The sequence below is a fragment of the Didymosphaeria variabile genome (assembly GCF_027946475.1).
Source record: "Didymosphaeria variabile strain IMI 356815 chromosome Unknown scaffold_3, whole genome shotgun sequence".
In the NCBI taxonomy this organism is placed as follows: domain Eukaryota; kingdom Fungi; phylum Ascomycota; class Dothideomycetes; order Pleosporales; family Didymosphaeriaceae; genus Didymosphaeria; species Didymosphaeria variabile.
The window spans coordinates 894,945-912,437 of record NW_026611622.1 but is presented as its reverse complement, the minus strand read 5'-3'; the positions used below and the strand labels follow the sequence as shown (position 1 = coordinate 912,437).

Here is a 17,493-nt window from a genome sequence, read left to right as displayed (position 1 = left end):
GTAGCAGTACAGTCGCTGGTGATGACTGAAATCGCGAAGGCCGACTCGAGAGTTAACATATCATGAACATTTACAGAATTGTGGGCAAGAACAAGAGGGAAAAACATGTAGAAAGACCCCTTCGTGATAATTTTTGTCGGCCGTCTGGGCTTCCGTATTCTAGCTTGGCATAGAAGTTTCTCCCAGCCTCATGACGCATCGGATAAGAGACAGCGTCGGAGGAATGGCACGCTCACGCGGTTGGGAGTTTCCGGTCTGGTTGCTAGATAGAAGCTAGATCATTTGAGGAAATGGTGCTAGAGCTAAGCTCTGCGGGGTGCGGGGTGGGGTTGCGGGAAGTCGGGGTGAATTACCATAGGTAATCAGATGCCCGGATTAACCCCTAGGGGTATGCCTCACCGCCGGATTACAACGATGTTGCGTAGCTCCGGCATGTAACGTGATCATACGAGGCCCATTACTAAGTCAAACGGGGAGGCTAGCTGCAGTAATTGGATTGTATTTGGCTTTACATTGCCAAATGAGCCGTCCGCAGGCTATCTTGATGACCGATTACACACGACGCAAAGGACACAAGAGTATAGCTTTGAAAAATAAACTCTGTTGAAGGCTCCTTGCTAGAGGGTGCTTCCGCTATCTACAATCAATACTGGATATCGACACACGAGGCGTCCACCAATTCCCAAGCTAGCCTCATTAGAAACTCTCACACGACGCCTCCCAATTTTTTACGAATCTTTTGTCTCATGAAAGTAGCTACGCGTTGATACACTATGCTACGCGTAGCTAGCCCATCCCATATACAGCACTGCTAGATTCCGCTCATCAGTCGCACTCTGAATAAGCTCATTGACCGTCGCTTTCGTACTCAGTGTCGTGCTCAACTTCTTCTCCACAACACTGAGGGCCCGCCCAGCCTCACCCGCCTGCTCATCTTTCTTCTTGTCGTCCCCTTGCACCTCCAAATCTGCCGCAGAAATACCAGACGGCGCAGGCGTACGTTCCGGACCGACAGTGCCAGAACGATGCACAGCATTCGTGTCCTGCTGCTCTTGCATGCGTCTTGCTTTTGTGGCGGTTACGCTCCAGTTGACGAGGGGATCGTAACGAAGCACGTTAAGGAGAGTCATTATAGATTCGCGTTCTTCGCGGAGAGTGTCCATTGTGAATTCACAGCAGCGGCGGAAGACGCCCTCAGTTCCGGTGTAACCCATTCCGTCGACAAGGTCGCGGGTGAGGCGGAACGGTACAACCTCAGGCACAGGCAGGACACGGCCGGCTTCGAAGCTGACACCAAGATCAATATGTACGACTTCTCCGCTCTTCTCGTCGAGAAGAATGTTGTGACAGTGCCGGTCGCCGAGACCGAGTACATGCCCTAGGATGGAAATGGCAGCTGTGGACCGAGTGTACGCTAGACGACGCTCGAACCATTCGTCTGGGTCTTGGAAGCGTTCGAGGAAGAAGTAGCGCATCACGGGATGGAAATTCTCCGCAATCTTGTTCCATACCTTTACGCGGTTTTGCAGCGAGTCTTGCTGAACAGCTCCAATCTCCTTCCTGCATTTATCAGGCTTATAGTCATGCGGATAGTATCTCTCATGTGCCGGCATCAACCATCCATGAAGCGGAATCGTGTTTTGCACGAACTCCATGAGACCAGAGCGCGTCGACAATGGAAGCACCTTGTATGTGCGAATACCTAAATTCCGCAGTCGTGTTGCGGTATGCTTCTTGAGCAGGCGAGAAACTTGATCGAACACTTGCTCCATTATCGCGTCTTGCCGAAGATCATCATTGCCAGATTTGTACTGTGTGCAAAGTCAGAAAGCTTCCATGATTCCAAAGATGTACTTACCAATTGCTTGTAGCTCTGCCCATCTGAGCCTATAGCTGTAATAACCTTTGGCGCACTCAGTCCGTTGGCAATGCTCATTCTGGATTTGAACCTAACAATCCTAGGAAGATGGCTGTAATCCATATCGGCACGAACTTCGATTTGTAGAGTGGCCGGCGGAACTTTGTACGTAGGGACCTTTTGCATCAATGCTTTTGACTCTGGGTATCTGTCTAGCGGGATATCTCTGCCCGAGCGCTGCTCCTTGTCATCCTTGAACATAGCAAGAGCGTGGTAGATCTCGTTTGAGCGGTATAGATAGCTCCAGATAGTAGCGGAGCGTTTGTCTTTTGCCAATTCGCGCGCGATGAGATCTGCAGCCTTTTGGCGGGATTTGGCTGCTTCATCTTTTGACCTCATGATGTCTTCCCTGGTCACATTGGGAGTTTTCATCTGCATCGCAAAGATCTGATGCATGCCATGGTAGGGATGCTCTATGCAAATGCGGAAGACTAAGTGGGTCAACAACTTCTGGAACTCGGTCCGGTCATATTGAAGACGGGAAGACAACTGATTCATTAGCAATGCAAACTTCCCGCTAGGAACTTTGTCGATATGTGCGTGTACTGCTGAGTTTGCGAGCGTGGTCTCGGAATGCTCCAGCCAGAGTGAGAATACTCGGAGCGCATCGCTATTGTATTCGTCGCTTGCTTGCAGCGAGAGTAGATAATTTTCCAAACATTGGCGCAATAATTCTTCGCGGCCTTTGCGTAATCTTTCGTACTCGGCATGATCCAGCTTGTACCAGACTTGGGCTTTGTGGTGAGACCTCTTATAGGTGTCGCGGATCTGCTTGTTTGTCTCTGGACGAATAAGTCTCTCAAAATCTTGTATCTCCTGAGCTCTTCGATCCATGATAGATTTCGCACGGTCCCTGTCGGCGGCGGCTTCTGGGCTCTGTAATTGTTTATCACAAAACAAAGCAAACTCATGAAAAACTTGTCCAGGATCAGGTCCTTGTGTTTGGCCCTTGAGCTCTTTAATTGCTGGCTTCAGGTAGTTTTGAATGATCTTTTCAGGCGTTGCTGATCGAGCTTCGGCTAAGTGATGACCCTGAAGAAGTTAATCAACTCTGTCGTACTTTGTTACAACGAACTCACCAGTTTGGCCAACAATACAGGAAGGCTTATTTTCTGATCCTGAGAATCAAAGTTACCATAGTCGAGCAGCTCTTGTCGAATGCGTATCGACTTCTCCTGCTCTCCGTGGTCCCACAGCACATTAGCCTCTTCATATTTTGCACTGGCCTCGACATCAAGGCCAAATGCTTTACAATCCTGCACAATGTCGCTGAGGTATGTTACACTCGTGAGTGACTCTTGGAGCGCCCCGTGTCTTCTGCAGATCGTCGAAGTAGATACAAGGGCTTCGACTTCCATACTGCGGAGCGTGCCAGCCCTTGCGTGCATGGATTCCAGAAGGGCGTTGTTGGAGCCCATAACACTCAGCAATGTCTCTCGGCACGATAGCAGCTGGCGTACATCATCGAACCTGATGATTGGTCAGTTTTGCTAATTGAATTGGCTATCATCATCGCAACTTACTCGCCGGTCTGCATCCACTTTTCACGTCCCTTCATACGATCCCAAGAATCAAGTAGTCGGTCAGGACTCCCACATTGGACAAGCTCGTCAGCTTCAGTTAGCGCTGCTAGAGTGCGCAGCCGAATTTTGGTCAACGCCGTGGAGTCTTCGCGTCCGGACAGGAACTCCATGGTCGCCAATAGTTGACTGTCGATGCTAGCTTGGGCATTGGCTTCGCTCGTAGCGTAGTGAAGACCTTGGAAAGCTTTGTAGAGACTACTAGATTCGCTGTGATTTAGCTCCGGTGCTTTGATATCCCACTTTCCAAGCTTCCGCGCTGTGTGTAAGGTGTAGTCTACCGCCTCGTCTCCAATGTCCCGCAACTGATCGGTAGAAAGGAGGGCGTTGGCGACACTGTCCATGTTCAGCTTGATCAGGCTGCTGATAAAGCCACGCGAATCGGTAGCATCTAGGACGTTTGAGCGGCGCATCTGGCTTCCGAAACGAGCCCCTCGGAACAGCATACTGCTTAGTCCATCTCCTTCGTAGTCGAACCGATCGATGGCAGATGAGAGACTGGAACCTTGGTCGACGCCGTAGAATGAATCTGGTTCGTCCAAGTTCTTGTAAATCGCAAGCTGTAATTTGACGGGAAGTCTCGGAGGCTCTTGTAGCACGGACGACCTTCGTGGAACGCTTTTCACTGCAGGTGTACCCGAGAATGTTTCCGCAAATAACAGCGCCGTTCGAGACATACCACATGTCGTAGCGGCTTCTGATGCTCGGAGGAAATCAATTTCCAGCCATCTATCTCGATCGACTCTCGTCATCTCCTTGGGAATCGGCTGGCTACGAAGGTATAGGATGGCTTGAAGAAGGCTGCGTACATACGGCACGTCTGTCGCCTCGCAATTGGTGAACCAGCCCCTTGCTGCATCAGACATGATCTGTCGAACTCTTCTATCACCTTCAAATTCCCTGAGCAGGACAAGATGCAGGATGTATGGAAAAAGCTTATCCGCCATGTGGCTCATGCCATTGAGAAGCCTGGGAAGCGCCCCTAGTACCTCATCTTGAGAGGCGGCACTGCACAGAGCGATGGCAAGGTCCTTTATCCATTCTGATGCTGCTCTCGTATGCGATGCAGGGGCGGCAATGCTCTTTAAAGATTCATTGGGATGGTATGGAGTAGAGGATGGCGACAGATCCAGCTTCAGCGCCTCCGCTAGGTGGTCCGAAATGTTACGTACAACTTCATCCGCTTCATCGCGGCGGAGCTGAGAAAGTCGGGAGACTATTACTCGGAGTGCATCTTCTGCTAAGCTCACATCTTTGCGATCATCGCTGTAGAGGATGTCTATAACTTCTTGAACAATAGCTTCTCGTGAAGCTCGGCCGAGGATGCCTTTCGTGCTCGGATCCTGAGATGACCACGGATGAGTATGCGCTGTGTTTCGCTCGACACCGCCAAATGCGCTGAACGCACGGCCTAGCACTCTCGCCGCCCAACGCAGATAGCCATGACCCACGTTGCCTCGTCGGCATGAATCCCACACGAAAGGTGCGTAGCCCGCAGCCTCCGCGTCATTTCCAAGTATATCATTCGTGGCGGTCGGCGCTGGCTGGAAATCTTGGCACAGCAAGTTGAGCGCCACGTCTCGCGACGTCGTGTTCAAAAGCTTGCGACCCGATCTGACATCCTCCAAAATCTCGAGCAGAAGTTTGCTTTCTTCACTGTCGCGGATGGAATTACCCTGTAGACGTACCTGGGAGGCGGCTGTCGTTATGAGCTTGAACGCATTGACTGAAGATCGATCGTTGACAGTCAGACTTTCGGCATATTCTTTGAGTTTCGCTGTGAGCCATGTGTGAAATACTTTTGCAGAATCCATCGAAGCTACATATTGAGAATGTTGCGTCATTACCTCCTGAGAAGATCCAAGAAAGCTCCGTAGTGAAATCAAAACAGATAAGCCGATCCCAGTCACGAAGCTGAGATTGCCGCTTAGGTATTGCACACCATTCTCGAACAAGTATTGTATTATGCCGATAGTATCTTCGGCACACTGGATGTCTGTGAGAAAAGGCCTCAGAGATTGGAGCGTCATCTGCAAAGGGTAACCTTGATAAGCTACCGGACCTGCGAAAGCCACGACTATTCTGATCTTGCGAATAATGGATCGGGCGTACAGCGAACCAAGCGCCGGATGGATCCTGTCTAGCAGCATCCGCACGACAAGCGTGTATGTGGTAGGGTTCCAAAAGCTTGTTATGCCACCAAATGTTCGGCGACATAGCCGGTCGACTTGATCGGGAAGATAGAACGCAGAGAAGGATGGTTCGATACCGACGTTGAAGTCTACGGATGAGTGGGAATTTTTGAGCATCCTTGTCAGGGCATGGAGAGCGGGATCTGACGAGTTACGCTTCTCAAGTGACTTTTTTATCTTCTCCTCGTGGTCAACAGACTGAAACAAGTGACCGAGCGCTCGTGGAAAATACTCCTGATCCAAAGCTATATGCTTAGTACCAGCCATTTGGCCCATTCTGTTGTTGCTTTTGTCGCCGTTGACCCTTTGTTCGTGGTCACTTTTGCTAAGAAGCTTGCAAAGCAGCTGTTCATTGCTCGGCAAATCTTGATTCCGTCCGTATCCTCTACAGGTATCCCAGGATATGGTGTACGCGGCGGCTTTGCTTATGTTTTTCGCAAGTAGTTCTGACACACTGACCCCTAGCTCTCCAGCGATGTAGTCGACTTCAAACTCCAAACCAAGCATGATGGCCTGCCCGACGGCTTCTGACTCGACATCATGTAAAAGATGCTTGAGCGAGTCGTAGCCGAATATCGTGTGGGGTATCTCGGCGAACCTCCGTTTGCGGTCGAGCCAGGTGAAGATTACTTGGGGAGCGAACAGTCGAAACAAGGACATAGAGTCTCCCAAGTTCTTGGCACGCGCCACTTCAGATATACAGTGGCTTGCATGTTGAGCTGCGGCTGCGACAACGCCAGCGGTTGCAAAAACACGGTATACACATTGCCTGAGAAGAGTATGCCAGCGGGAGGCCAGCTTCGACAGAACGAGCAAACGCATCGCGATCCCTTCGAGGTCTTCACCGTCTCCAGGAAGATGACTGTCAACGTCTTGCAAAATGTCATCATGCGTAGAAAGGGACCAAACTTCGAAGATGGTCGGTAATTTTTTGGCGATGTGAAATTTGACGGTCATTTCGCCTCTAGCTAAGAGTTCAAAGAGTCTTGTGCGTACTGACGGCGATTTGGTGTCGTCCGAGAGACTGTAGAACCATAGCATGCCGTGTAAAAAGTCGGCCACACGGGTCTGAAGACTCGGGGATGCGCGAAATCCACTTCGCTCCATATCTCTAGTATAGTAATGGTAGAGGGCTTTCGTTTGCTCTTTGACGTCCTGTGATTTCTGATCGGCGGCTTCAAGACTCCACACTTTTGTCATTCCTACCAGAGATTCGACCATCATACAGTTGGCTACTTCTGATGAGTTATACTCTCGTGCAGTGGGATCTATCAAAGCTTCCATAAGCTTCTCCAGGAGCTTGAGGCAATCTGCTGCTGATATGTGGAAGTGGCCGCACAGTAGACTCTGAACTAGTTGTCGGGAACGGAGTAAGTCGGGCGCGGACTTGCAGATTAAGTGCTCGACGAACTCCGAAGGTATGTTGTCTCGCTCATCCTCGACCTGATCAGCCACCGAGAAGATCAGGTGGAGGTAGGCCGCACAGCATGCGTGTAGTGCACCGGCTTCTCCATATGCCTGGATGTCGTGGCGTGGCACATCTACCTCATGTCCAGATGTGCCATTGGTCATTTGCGAATCAAGACCTCCATCGACTTCCATAAAATCATCATTTTCAGGGTAAAAGGACTGTTTCGTCTCCTGTCTGCTCCCGAGAGCGCGGGACAAGTGATTTGCCAAGGACGAGATACCAGCCTCACGAAACACCATTTTGGAAAGGGTGCTTAGAGAGTTGATGTCTGGTAGGCTCGCAGCACACGTTTCAAGAACTGCCTCCATCTTATATTCCTCGGTCTGAGGTTTCGCGAGCAATTGCCCTAGTGATTGTGCGATACTGTCTGTAGCAATGTCTAGTGCAGCTACAGGACGGTCATGGCGTTCAAGCAAAGCGCTCAGTGCCGCTGTAACAATGCAGAAGTTGGTGATGACACGCCACATATTGGACGTAATACCTTGTGGATTTTGCTGCGACATGGCTTTCCACCGGGATTTGGTCCGCTCTAGCTCACTGACGCAGAAATCAACTATACGGCTTTCAAGTTGTACGGCATGACTGGATGGCGTAGAATCGACGGCATCAGGTACGAGCTGCAAGTCCCTGATAAACTTCTCTTGAGGATCAAGGAGTAGGAGATAAGCAGAGAGGTCGGCGAAAGTCTCGGTTCGTCGACGTGCCTGAGCTACGGGGCCCAGTGTTTGGAAAGTGGAAGCTCGTACAGGGGTGAAAGGGCGATCGAGACAAGCGTGTAATAGCGAGAGTATGTCACGGGCATCGCAATGATGCGCGTTGAGAGAAGTAGACGTTCGTTCCGCCCAGAGATCTGTTCGCATAGTCAGCCAATCCTTAGTAAAGTTATCAGGGTGCTTACGTGGGGTCCATTTGCCGAATAACCAGTTGAGTATCCTCTCAGCAGTCATACCATGACTAGTGGGGTTCTCCTTGACTCTCTCGCGGATCAAAGTAGTCATAAAAGCCACGCTCGTCTCCGTGAGAACCGCTGGCCCACTGAGTTCAACCGAAAACAACATGCTTTGTACACTAGTAGTGACTGTTGAGAATGAAACAACGTCGAGCTTCAACAGTACGTCCATCAGATGGCATGCTGCACGACACGAGGACAGAGATGTGATAACTCGGGATGCAGATTGCCAGACCGAAGACCAATAGGGCTTCAGCGCAGGACTTTTAGCATGCTTTTGGAAAGCGGTTCTGTTCACGTTAGAGTTCGCTCATAGGACCGGGGCACACGACTTACGCTGCTAGTGTAATCATAGCCCAGGAAGAGTGCACGGAGTTCTCAGCGGATATGATGACGGTTAATTTCTCTAGTATGGTCAAAATCTGGTCCTCGTCAAGCGGAACTTCCTGCACCATGAATGCAAGGACTTGCAGGGCGGACCGTTTTGCGTTGGAACGTGGCTCTGAGACATGTCGAAGGTACTCGTCAAGATGATGGGTGATGCGGTGACGCTTCGTGGCTAGTCCGTCTTCACGTTGCTTACCATGAGCGAGCGTGCGCTTTCTGTTGTCTAAGATCGCGGAAAGTCTTGCCATCGTCGCGACCGTAGTCCACAAAGACTCGTAGCGGACATTCTCAGTATTCATGGAAAACGTGTGCGTTGACTGCGGGTGAGCGCTCGCGACAATTCCACCTACTTTGCGAAAACACAAGTAATCTTCTTCAAGAAATTGATGGGCTGTAGTCTCGTGTCTGCGTCTGTAGTCGTTGTATAATGCTTCAACAAATGCTTCTAAATCGATACTAAGTAAATCATCACTGTCGGTAGCCACAAGGTGGCAAAGATGCGCTTCGATGTAAGTCAAGGTTATCATGACCTCGTCTCTTATAGCAGGTTCGGACCACAATGATCTCAGCAGCGGCAGGAGCTCCCTAACGACTTGTTCACTGAGTTGGGATTTGGACATTATGGTGCGAGGTAAGATGGCATTGATTGCAGCAAGCGCGGCGGGGCTTCCACGACCCGTCCTCTTCTGGAGAAAAGCGACAAGGGCATTAAGAAGGACATCTGCGCTGTCAGAAATAGGGGCATTGGAAGCCCTGACGAGCATGCGCAGGCATTGAACTAGATCCTCAGCTGTGATGGTCTGCTCGTCGGTAAAGCGTTTGCTCCGGGACGATGTGCCTCGCGGGGTGGCTCTTGGTGCACTGTCAGTGCCTCGCAGACTGGGCTTAGGTACACCATCGGTGGACTCGAAGGGGGTTCGGGCGCGACTCGAAACTGTCGTCTCCCAGCTATCCTGTGGCTCTTCCTCTGATTCAGAGAAGACCTTGGAGAGAGACTCAATGCAGAATTTGACGGTGTCATCCCAACAACCCTGTGACATACGTTCGACATGGGGTTGGTATTCCAACAGAGCCCGTAGCGCTTTAGGGAGCTCGTCCAGATGCTCCAGGAATGTCCCATCATTTCCGGGCAGCAGTTCGATAATGGTCTCGATGATCAGTTCGACGGTGGTCGTCTTGATGGTGCGCAGAGCCGAGTTGATAACCTGGCGGAGTGCGGCGGCGGAAAGCTGGAGGAGGTTCGCGTGCGTTTGGACTGATCTAATCTTGTGGGTTTTGGCGTGTTGGTACGCTGACCGTTCTTCTCGCACGCATTGGAAGAGCGTCTCGCATAGCGCCAGGTACGCCTTGTTGGTGATGGTTTCGAGGCTCGATTTGCCATGATTATGCTTTAGGATATGGATAAGATCCTTGAGGCCGGCTCCACGTTCCTTGACCTTTGTCGTCGCGATCAGGACTGCCTGCAGTTAGCACTGCGTGACCGCATCTCACTGGTTGGACTTACCCTTCGCGTCCTGGATGCTGGTGACGCCCATGCTGGCGGCCGCTGGCAGTTCACCCCCGGCTGAGCAGTGGAGAGGGCGGGAGGCATTGTCTAGCCTCTACCGGCCAGTTCGAACGCATTTTAGGTTGCGCATGGCTCGGTGTGGTGCGGATTGAGCCTTGCGGAAGCTCTTGCGCTCGGAGGTGATGCGGCCTCCGCACCTACCTTGTGTTATGCCAAGCCACAAGGGTCGCAAAGGAAAGCGCGCCCGAGCTCCCAGCAAGCGCGTCAAGGAAACTTTGAGCTGCAGCCCGCAGCATCCCACATAAACGACCTGCTCCCCGCCTCACCTCGCGCATGATGCGCAGAGCCTCCCTGCGAATTCCCCATGGCTGATGACGACAGCCTCCAGGCCCTCGAGGCGCTGCACCGCGACCTCTGCGCCCTCATTGACAACCGCCTCACTACGCTCGATCGTCTGCGCCAGAACCTCGAGGACCACCTCGACGAATTCAAAGCGCTCGTAAACAAAAAGGGAAAGAACGATCAAAGCAGGAATGCGCTCGGCTCGGGTAGGCGCACATTCAATAGTCAAGTGTGACAGGAGCGACGCTGATGTTATGGTGTAGGCAAGATCACGATTGACGAAGAAGAGTATGAGGTAAACGACGAATTTAAGCAGGAGGCCCTAAATGTAGCCGAAGAGCTGGATCTGGATGAGCTGGAAGCTGCTGCATGCTTCATGGGTGCCCAGCAAGAGGCGCAAGACCTCGACCGCCCGCAGGCGCAAACTGCCATTATTCGCTTCCATCGTCGCCGCGAATACATCCTTCTGTGCTTGCGTATTCTGATGAAGGCGGCGCTAGACAGTGGCGAAGACGAGATTGCGGACATTGGCACGCTGCAACTGGCCGTAGACTATATCGTTGGTGTTCATGGGACGAACAACTTCGCGTCCGCATATCATTTCTGGGGAAAGTGCCTAGACAGCATGGGTGATATCGAAAACTGGTTGCAGAAAATTGCGGAACGTCTTCAAAGTGTCCAAGTCGTTGGCCAGGCTCAATCTGCGAGTTTTAATGAGGTAATGACTTATCAGCTGCAGAGCCTCACCCGCCAGCACGAAAACCTTTCTGCCATCTGTACGCACATGATCAGAAAGGGTTTCGCCAATATGGAAAACCTGAAGGCCCTCCTCGTTCGAGCAAGGAACATCGATAAACACGACCTCATAACGATTCACTACGTCCCCGTCTTAATGCGCCTAATCTCACATATTGCCTCTGAGGCGAATACGGTAACCAAGGATGCGAGGGCGCTCCATAGCTCACTGCTTGCTGCCAGGGATAACGAACCATGGGCACAGCGAGGTCTGCATGCAGCGACATTAGCTTGGTGGTTAGCCGAGTACAGTGGACGATACACCGATCCAAACCAGCAGGACGTCGATCTCAACGGTGTAGATTTCGAGCAAGAAGCTACTTTTCGCTCTGAGGCTTTTATGCGTACTCTCGACGACGGTGCATTCCATTTCATGCTCTCTTTCAGCCAAGACGTTCGGCCAACGCGTTGGTACGATCCTCAGAAGACCAGCATGATCTCGTCACTTTTGCAAGATGCGGCCGTCTTGGCCCCTGAGTCACCTCAGCCTGAAGAGTTCTTTCGAATTCTCGTGACTGAGCAGCTGCAGTACTTCGTGGATTCCTTCATCACTAACATGCCTGATACGTTACGGAAATTAAAAGCGGAAGAGGACGACCAGCGGAGGCGCCTACAGCTACATTTCCAACAGTCCACAGGAGAATATCCTCTGCATCTCGAGCGGTTCCTTGTCATCGTCTCCTACGCATACGACGGCTCACCAGACGCTGCTGAAGACTTCTGGTCCGACAAGGAGAGCAACCTCTACGGTTTCCTCCAGTGGGCAGCCAAACGTCAACCTACGCCGCGGATTGCTATGTTCTGCGAAATGCTTCGCGCAATATCTACTGGAAACGCCAACGCCGACTCTGCGCATCGCTTTTTGTTGGAAGAAGGAGCATCCTCTACTGGTAAAATCCGACGTACCAGCTCTCTCAGCTATACTCACATATATAATGAGTTGATGGAATTCCAGCTCAACATTCATGAGCCGAAGAAGACCATCCAAGGTAGCTTGTATGCACCGTCACAACATGCGGTAGACCAAATTGTGGAGCCTGAAAGTGCAACGATGCTCGAAAGCTACCTGCGTTTGCTAGCCCATCTCTGTCGCGAGTCTGCCTTGGCACGACGCTATGTTCTAGAACATCCAGAATATAATCTGGTGGGTATATGCTTCGGGCTGTGCACTGACAAAGTTGTCACTGGCCTTCGCGCAGCCGCATTCGATGCTGCGTCGGCCCTGCTTGTGGATAAGGGCAAGGAGCGGTCCACTGCGACGTGGAATGCTCTGGATGAATGGACGGTTTCTGGGTTCTATGTTAGCTCAAAGCAAACGAGTGCTCTGAACTCAAACCCGCGCGACGAATTATGGGCCACTCTTGCAGACGGGTATGACGAGTCAATCGCCTTCATACGCCTGTTACAAGCTCTGGTGGAGCCATATCCGGACAACGACACGCTTAACGACAGTCTCCCATTCCCAGAAGCTTTGGGCTCGAATCGACGCATTCCCGGCATCGAGAACTACATTGATTTTGTCATGCAGCAAGTATTTGCAGACAGAAGCCTGGAAGTGCAAGATCCATTGCAGCGCCATGTATTGAGATGGACCTGTCTGAAATTCATGGTCACGTGCTTGCAGACTTTCAACGAGAATCTGGTTGTCTTTGCTAACAAGTCACACATTCCCGTTGACGAAGTCATAGAAACCTCATCGTTGGCTGTATATGTCACCCTGCACCCTTTCACGAGGGTCATGGAATGGCTTTTCAACGATAAGGTTATCAAAGCCCTCTTCGCATCGTCCCATCACAACGTGGCCGAAGTTGATGCCACTCCTACCGACTCACCATTAGTTCAATCGTTGATGTTGAGCATAGAGGTGATGGACCTAGTCATGAAGCTACAGGCTACCTACCTAGACATCGTCCGTCCGCTGCTCAAGCAACAAACCTCTATGCAGCGTTCACCCGTTTCGAACCTCTCGCTTGCCTCTTTCGAGGACGCGATTCTCAACAACCTCCAAATCATCGTGGATCTTGGCCTCTATTGTGGTACCGGACACGAGTCGCTTACAATTGCCTCTCTTCAACTCTTGGAGAAGATGGCATCATCACGAAAGCTTGCAGTATCCCCAGCCGGCTTTGGACAACGTACCGGCCGTAGCAAGATCGTTGGAATTCTCGAGAAAGACAACGAAGCAGAACGTATCGGTCGATCGTTATCCAGCCTTCTCAAGTTCAATGTGGATGAGCTTGACGCTCTGCAAGAAGCACCAGGTTACATCATCAAACTCCGAATCCTCGAATTTCTCAACAGCTGCCTCATCGCTGGGTCACAAAGGCCTACAATAGCCCATATCCTTCTTGGCTTGTCCTGCGAGAACAACGCGGTAAAGGTTGCTCCCGACAGCCTTTTCGAAAACGAGAGTTCTCTATTCCATGCGATTCTACTACTTGCTTACCATTATCCTGCTGAAGATGGTGGTAATTACATTGCGTGGATGTCCGTTATCAAGACTAAGTGCTGGGAAATCCTGCAGAGGTTGTGGAGATCACCGTTGACTGGCAGCATCGTCATGGAGCAGATGCGGGAATTCGGCATGCCCTTCGAGGAGGCGATCCGCCTTCAAGTTGTTGACCTGCGTACCCCCTGGGATGGAATGTCCCTTCAGCAGGGCCTCGAAGAGGTCGCGGCGGGTGCGATGTCGTCCTTCTTCACAGGCCAGCCTGCTCTTTCACTCCAACTTTTCCTACAGCGCCGCGCCGCTTTCCTGGATTACGAGTCACGTGAATTGCGATACAGTGTGAAGGAAGGACTTTTTAGCTTGAGGACTAGAATCCAGTCCCTTCTGCTCGGTACAGCTATCCGACCCGGCGAAGACACCATACGCACCGCAGACATTTTCAACCTGTTTGACTTCATGGAACTTTCCTACCCCGAGCCAGGCGAAATGCACCACGAATTCTTCATCGGAGTCAACCTTGAATCTTGTCAGGAAGACAAGGACGGCGTTGCCACGTATTCAATACCTCTTTTGGAACAGGTCATGCTGCTGAAGATGAAGTATTGGAGAAAATTTGAAGGTCTGGCTGGTGAAGAAGAGATCAGGAGGGTACAAGAGGGTGATATGTTGCTTGAGCTCTTTGAGGATTGGAATCGTCGCAGACAACTCGCTCGCTATCACAAAGACATCTTGCAGTCGTGGGTCCAGCTGTTGATGGTCACACTCCACGCAGGTGAATTCGATGACAGTGAACGAACGGCTTTCATCCTCCAAGCTTTGCAAGTCATTCTCCCTAAACTCGAGCTTTCTTACGGAACGGACCCGAGCACTGCATTGCAATTAGCTAGTCTTTCCGAGACCCTCATCGAGAAAATCGACCTCAAGTCCAATGCTTTCGAAAAGACGAGGAATGGCGATCTGGCAAATGATCGGCTCTCACAGCTCTTCCGTGCAGCTCTAGCAGGCATATACAGCTCCATCACAACCCCCGAGCTTCGAGAATATTGCTACCAGATCTGTTTCCGGTATATCCATGGCACCTTCGAAAAGGCCACCAGAGGCTCCCTGCTGGGACGGCACACGCTGACTACGATTAAGAACTGTGGCAGCCAACTCTTAGAGGTAGTATGCGATGACGCATACAGTGGCGACGGCAATTGCCGCATCTCAGCTTTGCTCCTGCTCAATGCTCTTGTTGCAGTAGCCACTCGCCAGGAATCCAAATATATGCTTGACACATTCGGCTCGCTGAACTTCACTGGTGTGCTCGTCGACAATATCAAGCACATACCCGAGGAACTCAAAGCAGCTACTGGGCCTCAAATATCAACATTACTATCCTTCTACGACGCCAGTCTTGCACTCCTCCTCAGAATATGTCAAACCCACGTTGGCGCCACTTCCGTACTCAATGCGGGCCTATTCCCTTCCACCCGCGACTCGCGAATTTTTGACGTGGATCCGGATATTGGTCTCGAATTCGATGACCCCAACGCGCTCAAGAAGTACTATGAGCTCATGCTTGCTGTACTGCGCGTGATCAACGCGGCGGTGCTGGCACGTGGACGCAACAATGACCAGACGGTTTTCGCGGCCCGCGAATTCCTCAAGGAGAGCAGACACAGCATGGTCGCCATTTTCAAGAGGAGTGTCAACGTCGGTGCGGGGATAGGACAAGACGGCATTCTAGTGGAGGACCTGAGCGAGTTGGTGGACTGCTTCACGGTTCTGGTTGAGGTCACCGGATTCTTGGAGGTACGTGTAACTCGAGTTGACTTCACAGCTCCCATACTGACTCAGAAACAGTTCGAAGATTCATCAAGCCAAAAGAAGGCGAGACAAAATATGTTTTCATAGCAGGATTGCATAAGCGGCTGAGCATAGGTAGATAGGGAGGAGTGTGTTTCTATCAAACGCGTCATGCCTTAGTCAATGGCGTCCATCTCATCTTGAACTTATCTGATCTTTGCAATCTTTTTCTTTGCGTATCGGTTTTGCTTTCTTGTTTTGCTCGCGTAGTTCCATGGTGATTATACTCCTGTGTAGGCAAAACCATCCGAGATACCGAGGCTTGGCGGCCGAGGCGCCGCTTATTGACTCTTTGTTGCAGCACCACGGCTAGTTCCTTGCATGCACGATGTTTTTGCTGTTCTGGCGTCTGCACATGGTAGTGTGACGTACATGCCGTTAGTTAGCGGTGCGCAGGCCAAGGCAAGGGGAGGCTCGATTACTACATCGCGATGCTGCATGTTGAGCATCGGTCAACGGTGTGTCGGTCTTGGTTTGGTGGTGAGGATGGCAATGAGGATGGCATGGGAAGGGGAAGATTAGGGCTTGAGCAGACTCCGTATGGAGAGGGTGAGAAAATAAATATAAGAGGTGAAAAAGACGAAAGTCGATGAGGTGTCGATATCACAACAACAAAATCAGCATTGGTGGCCTGTCTTAGATCAATACCACCCAACCGACAATCCAATCCAGTCTAAATTCAAAACTTCCTTCATGCGACATTACGATGCCCTCTCTCCCCCAAAAGCAGAAAGCCATCATCTTCAACATCACCACCTCGATAAAGGAGAAACAATCTGATCTGGTGCTTGACTGTGTGAGTGGGACGGCGATGCTGGATGGATCAAATGCTATCGAGGATAACGGCGCTTACATCTCGGTTGCTCCGGGGTTCTGGGCACCTGAGACCGGGAAGCCAAATGGTGTGAAGAACGATTGGTCCTTCCTAATCAGTATGGGGAGTGAGTTGGCGGCTATTGGGAGCTTTAATGAAAGGGGTTGGTGAAGGGTGGGTCGATAGTGTATGGAGGCTCGAGCACTTTGAGACAGCGTTTGCGAAGACGGCGACGGGGCATGCGAGGGGAACAGTGGTGACTAAGGTTGTGGAAGACGAAAATAGGGATTGGGAAAACGTCTCAAAGGGTTGTATCTTGTGTTCGTTGGTTTGTTTGTTGGCTTGTTGTCATGATAGAGAGTATTGTTAGGTCAACTTGTTCGCACGTTATAAGAACGAACATGTCTTAAAGACAGACCAGATGGTGGCTGCGGGCTTGTTGAAATTTGTGGACTCGTCATATACACTTTGCAGTTTTACAACAGCAACGGCTTATGCCTCCTCGGTGAAAGCAGTGTACTCCTCCTTGCTCATCAGCTTGCCCTCAGGCTCGCCGCTGATGGCAATCTTAGCAATCCAGCTGTCACCCTCAGGGTCCTTGTTTAGGTTTCCGGGCTTCTCTTGTAACGCGTCGTTGACTTCGGTAACAGTGCCGCCGATGGGGCTGAGGATGTCTGAGGCAGACTTGACCGACTCGACGGCGCCAATAGCCTCACCGGAGCCGACTTCAAGGTCGACTTCGGGAAGCTCTACGTAGACAACGTCGCCGAGGGCTTTCGCTGCGTACTCCGAAATACCGAGAGTGACTAGACAGGTTGTTAGCATGCAATTGCAGGGGAGGTGGTGGAGGTGGGGAAGGTGAGAGCAATGCGACGTACATGTCTTGCCGTCGGCAGAAGCCTCAATCCACTCGTGGTCTTCGGTATATTTCTTCTCCTTCACTGCGCGGCCATCAGTAACACTCGTCAGACTGTGCGATAGCAAAAGTGCGCACATTGAGCGGACACCGTGAATAGCCGTTGCTGCTGGACGCTGGACCTCTGCCACTGGCAAGCAAACGGCGATTGTCTGCGGGCGGACGAGGTCAATTGACGGGCGGCGCGGGCAACGGAGAAGCGGGCGGCCATTTTGAAAGTGTTTTGTGTGCTGGAGGAGCGGAGAGGACGAGATTCGGTGAAGATGTCCTGGACAGTCGGGCTTGGAGCTGTCGAGCTAGCAGCGAATGATGCGGGACGTCCGCG

General features: G+C 51.4%; 3 protein-coding genes across 3 annotated transcripts; 1 reads left to right on the top strand and 2 right to left on the bottom strand.

Annotated features, from left to right (window-relative positions):
* Positions 1-776: 776 nt before the first annotated feature.
* TEL1 (Serine/threonine-protein kinase tel1) lies at positions 777-10,032 on the bottom strand (the record flags this gene model as incomplete). Its single annotated transcript, XM_056212448.1, has 7 exons — positions 777-1,811; positions 1,859-2,950; positions 2,998-3,388; positions 3,442-8,011; positions 8,060-8,400; positions 8,447-9,953; positions 10,002-10,032. The coding sequence occupies 7 exons, from the start codon at positions 10,030-10,032 to the stop codon at positions 777-779; spliced, it is 8,967 nt and encodes a 2,988-aa protein (XP_056072756.1).
* Positions 10,033-10,368: 336 nt separating this feature from the next.
* On the top strand, positions 10,369-15,486 carry N0V89_003649 (uncharacterized protein; the record flags this gene model as incomplete). Its single annotated transcript, XM_056212447.1, has 3 exons — positions 10,369-10,552; positions 10,610-15,384; positions 15,436-15,486. The coding sequence occupies 3 exons, from the start codon at positions 10,369-10,371 to the stop codon at positions 15,484-15,486; spliced, it is 5,010 nt and encodes a 1,669-aa protein (XP_056072755.1).
* Positions 15,487-16,744: 1,258 nt separating this feature from the next.
* GCV3 (glycine cleavage system H-protein subunit) lies at positions 16,745-17,379 on the bottom strand (the record flags this gene model as incomplete). The annotated part of the gene is made up of 3 exons (XM_056212446.1): positions 16,745-17,058; positions 17,131-17,193; positions 17,346-17,379. 3 exons carry the CDS (start codon positions 17,377-17,379, stop codon positions 16,745-16,747), a joined length of 411 nt encoding a protein of 136 aa, XP_056072754.1.
* Between the last annotated feature and the right edge of the window lie 114 nt (positions 17,380-17,493).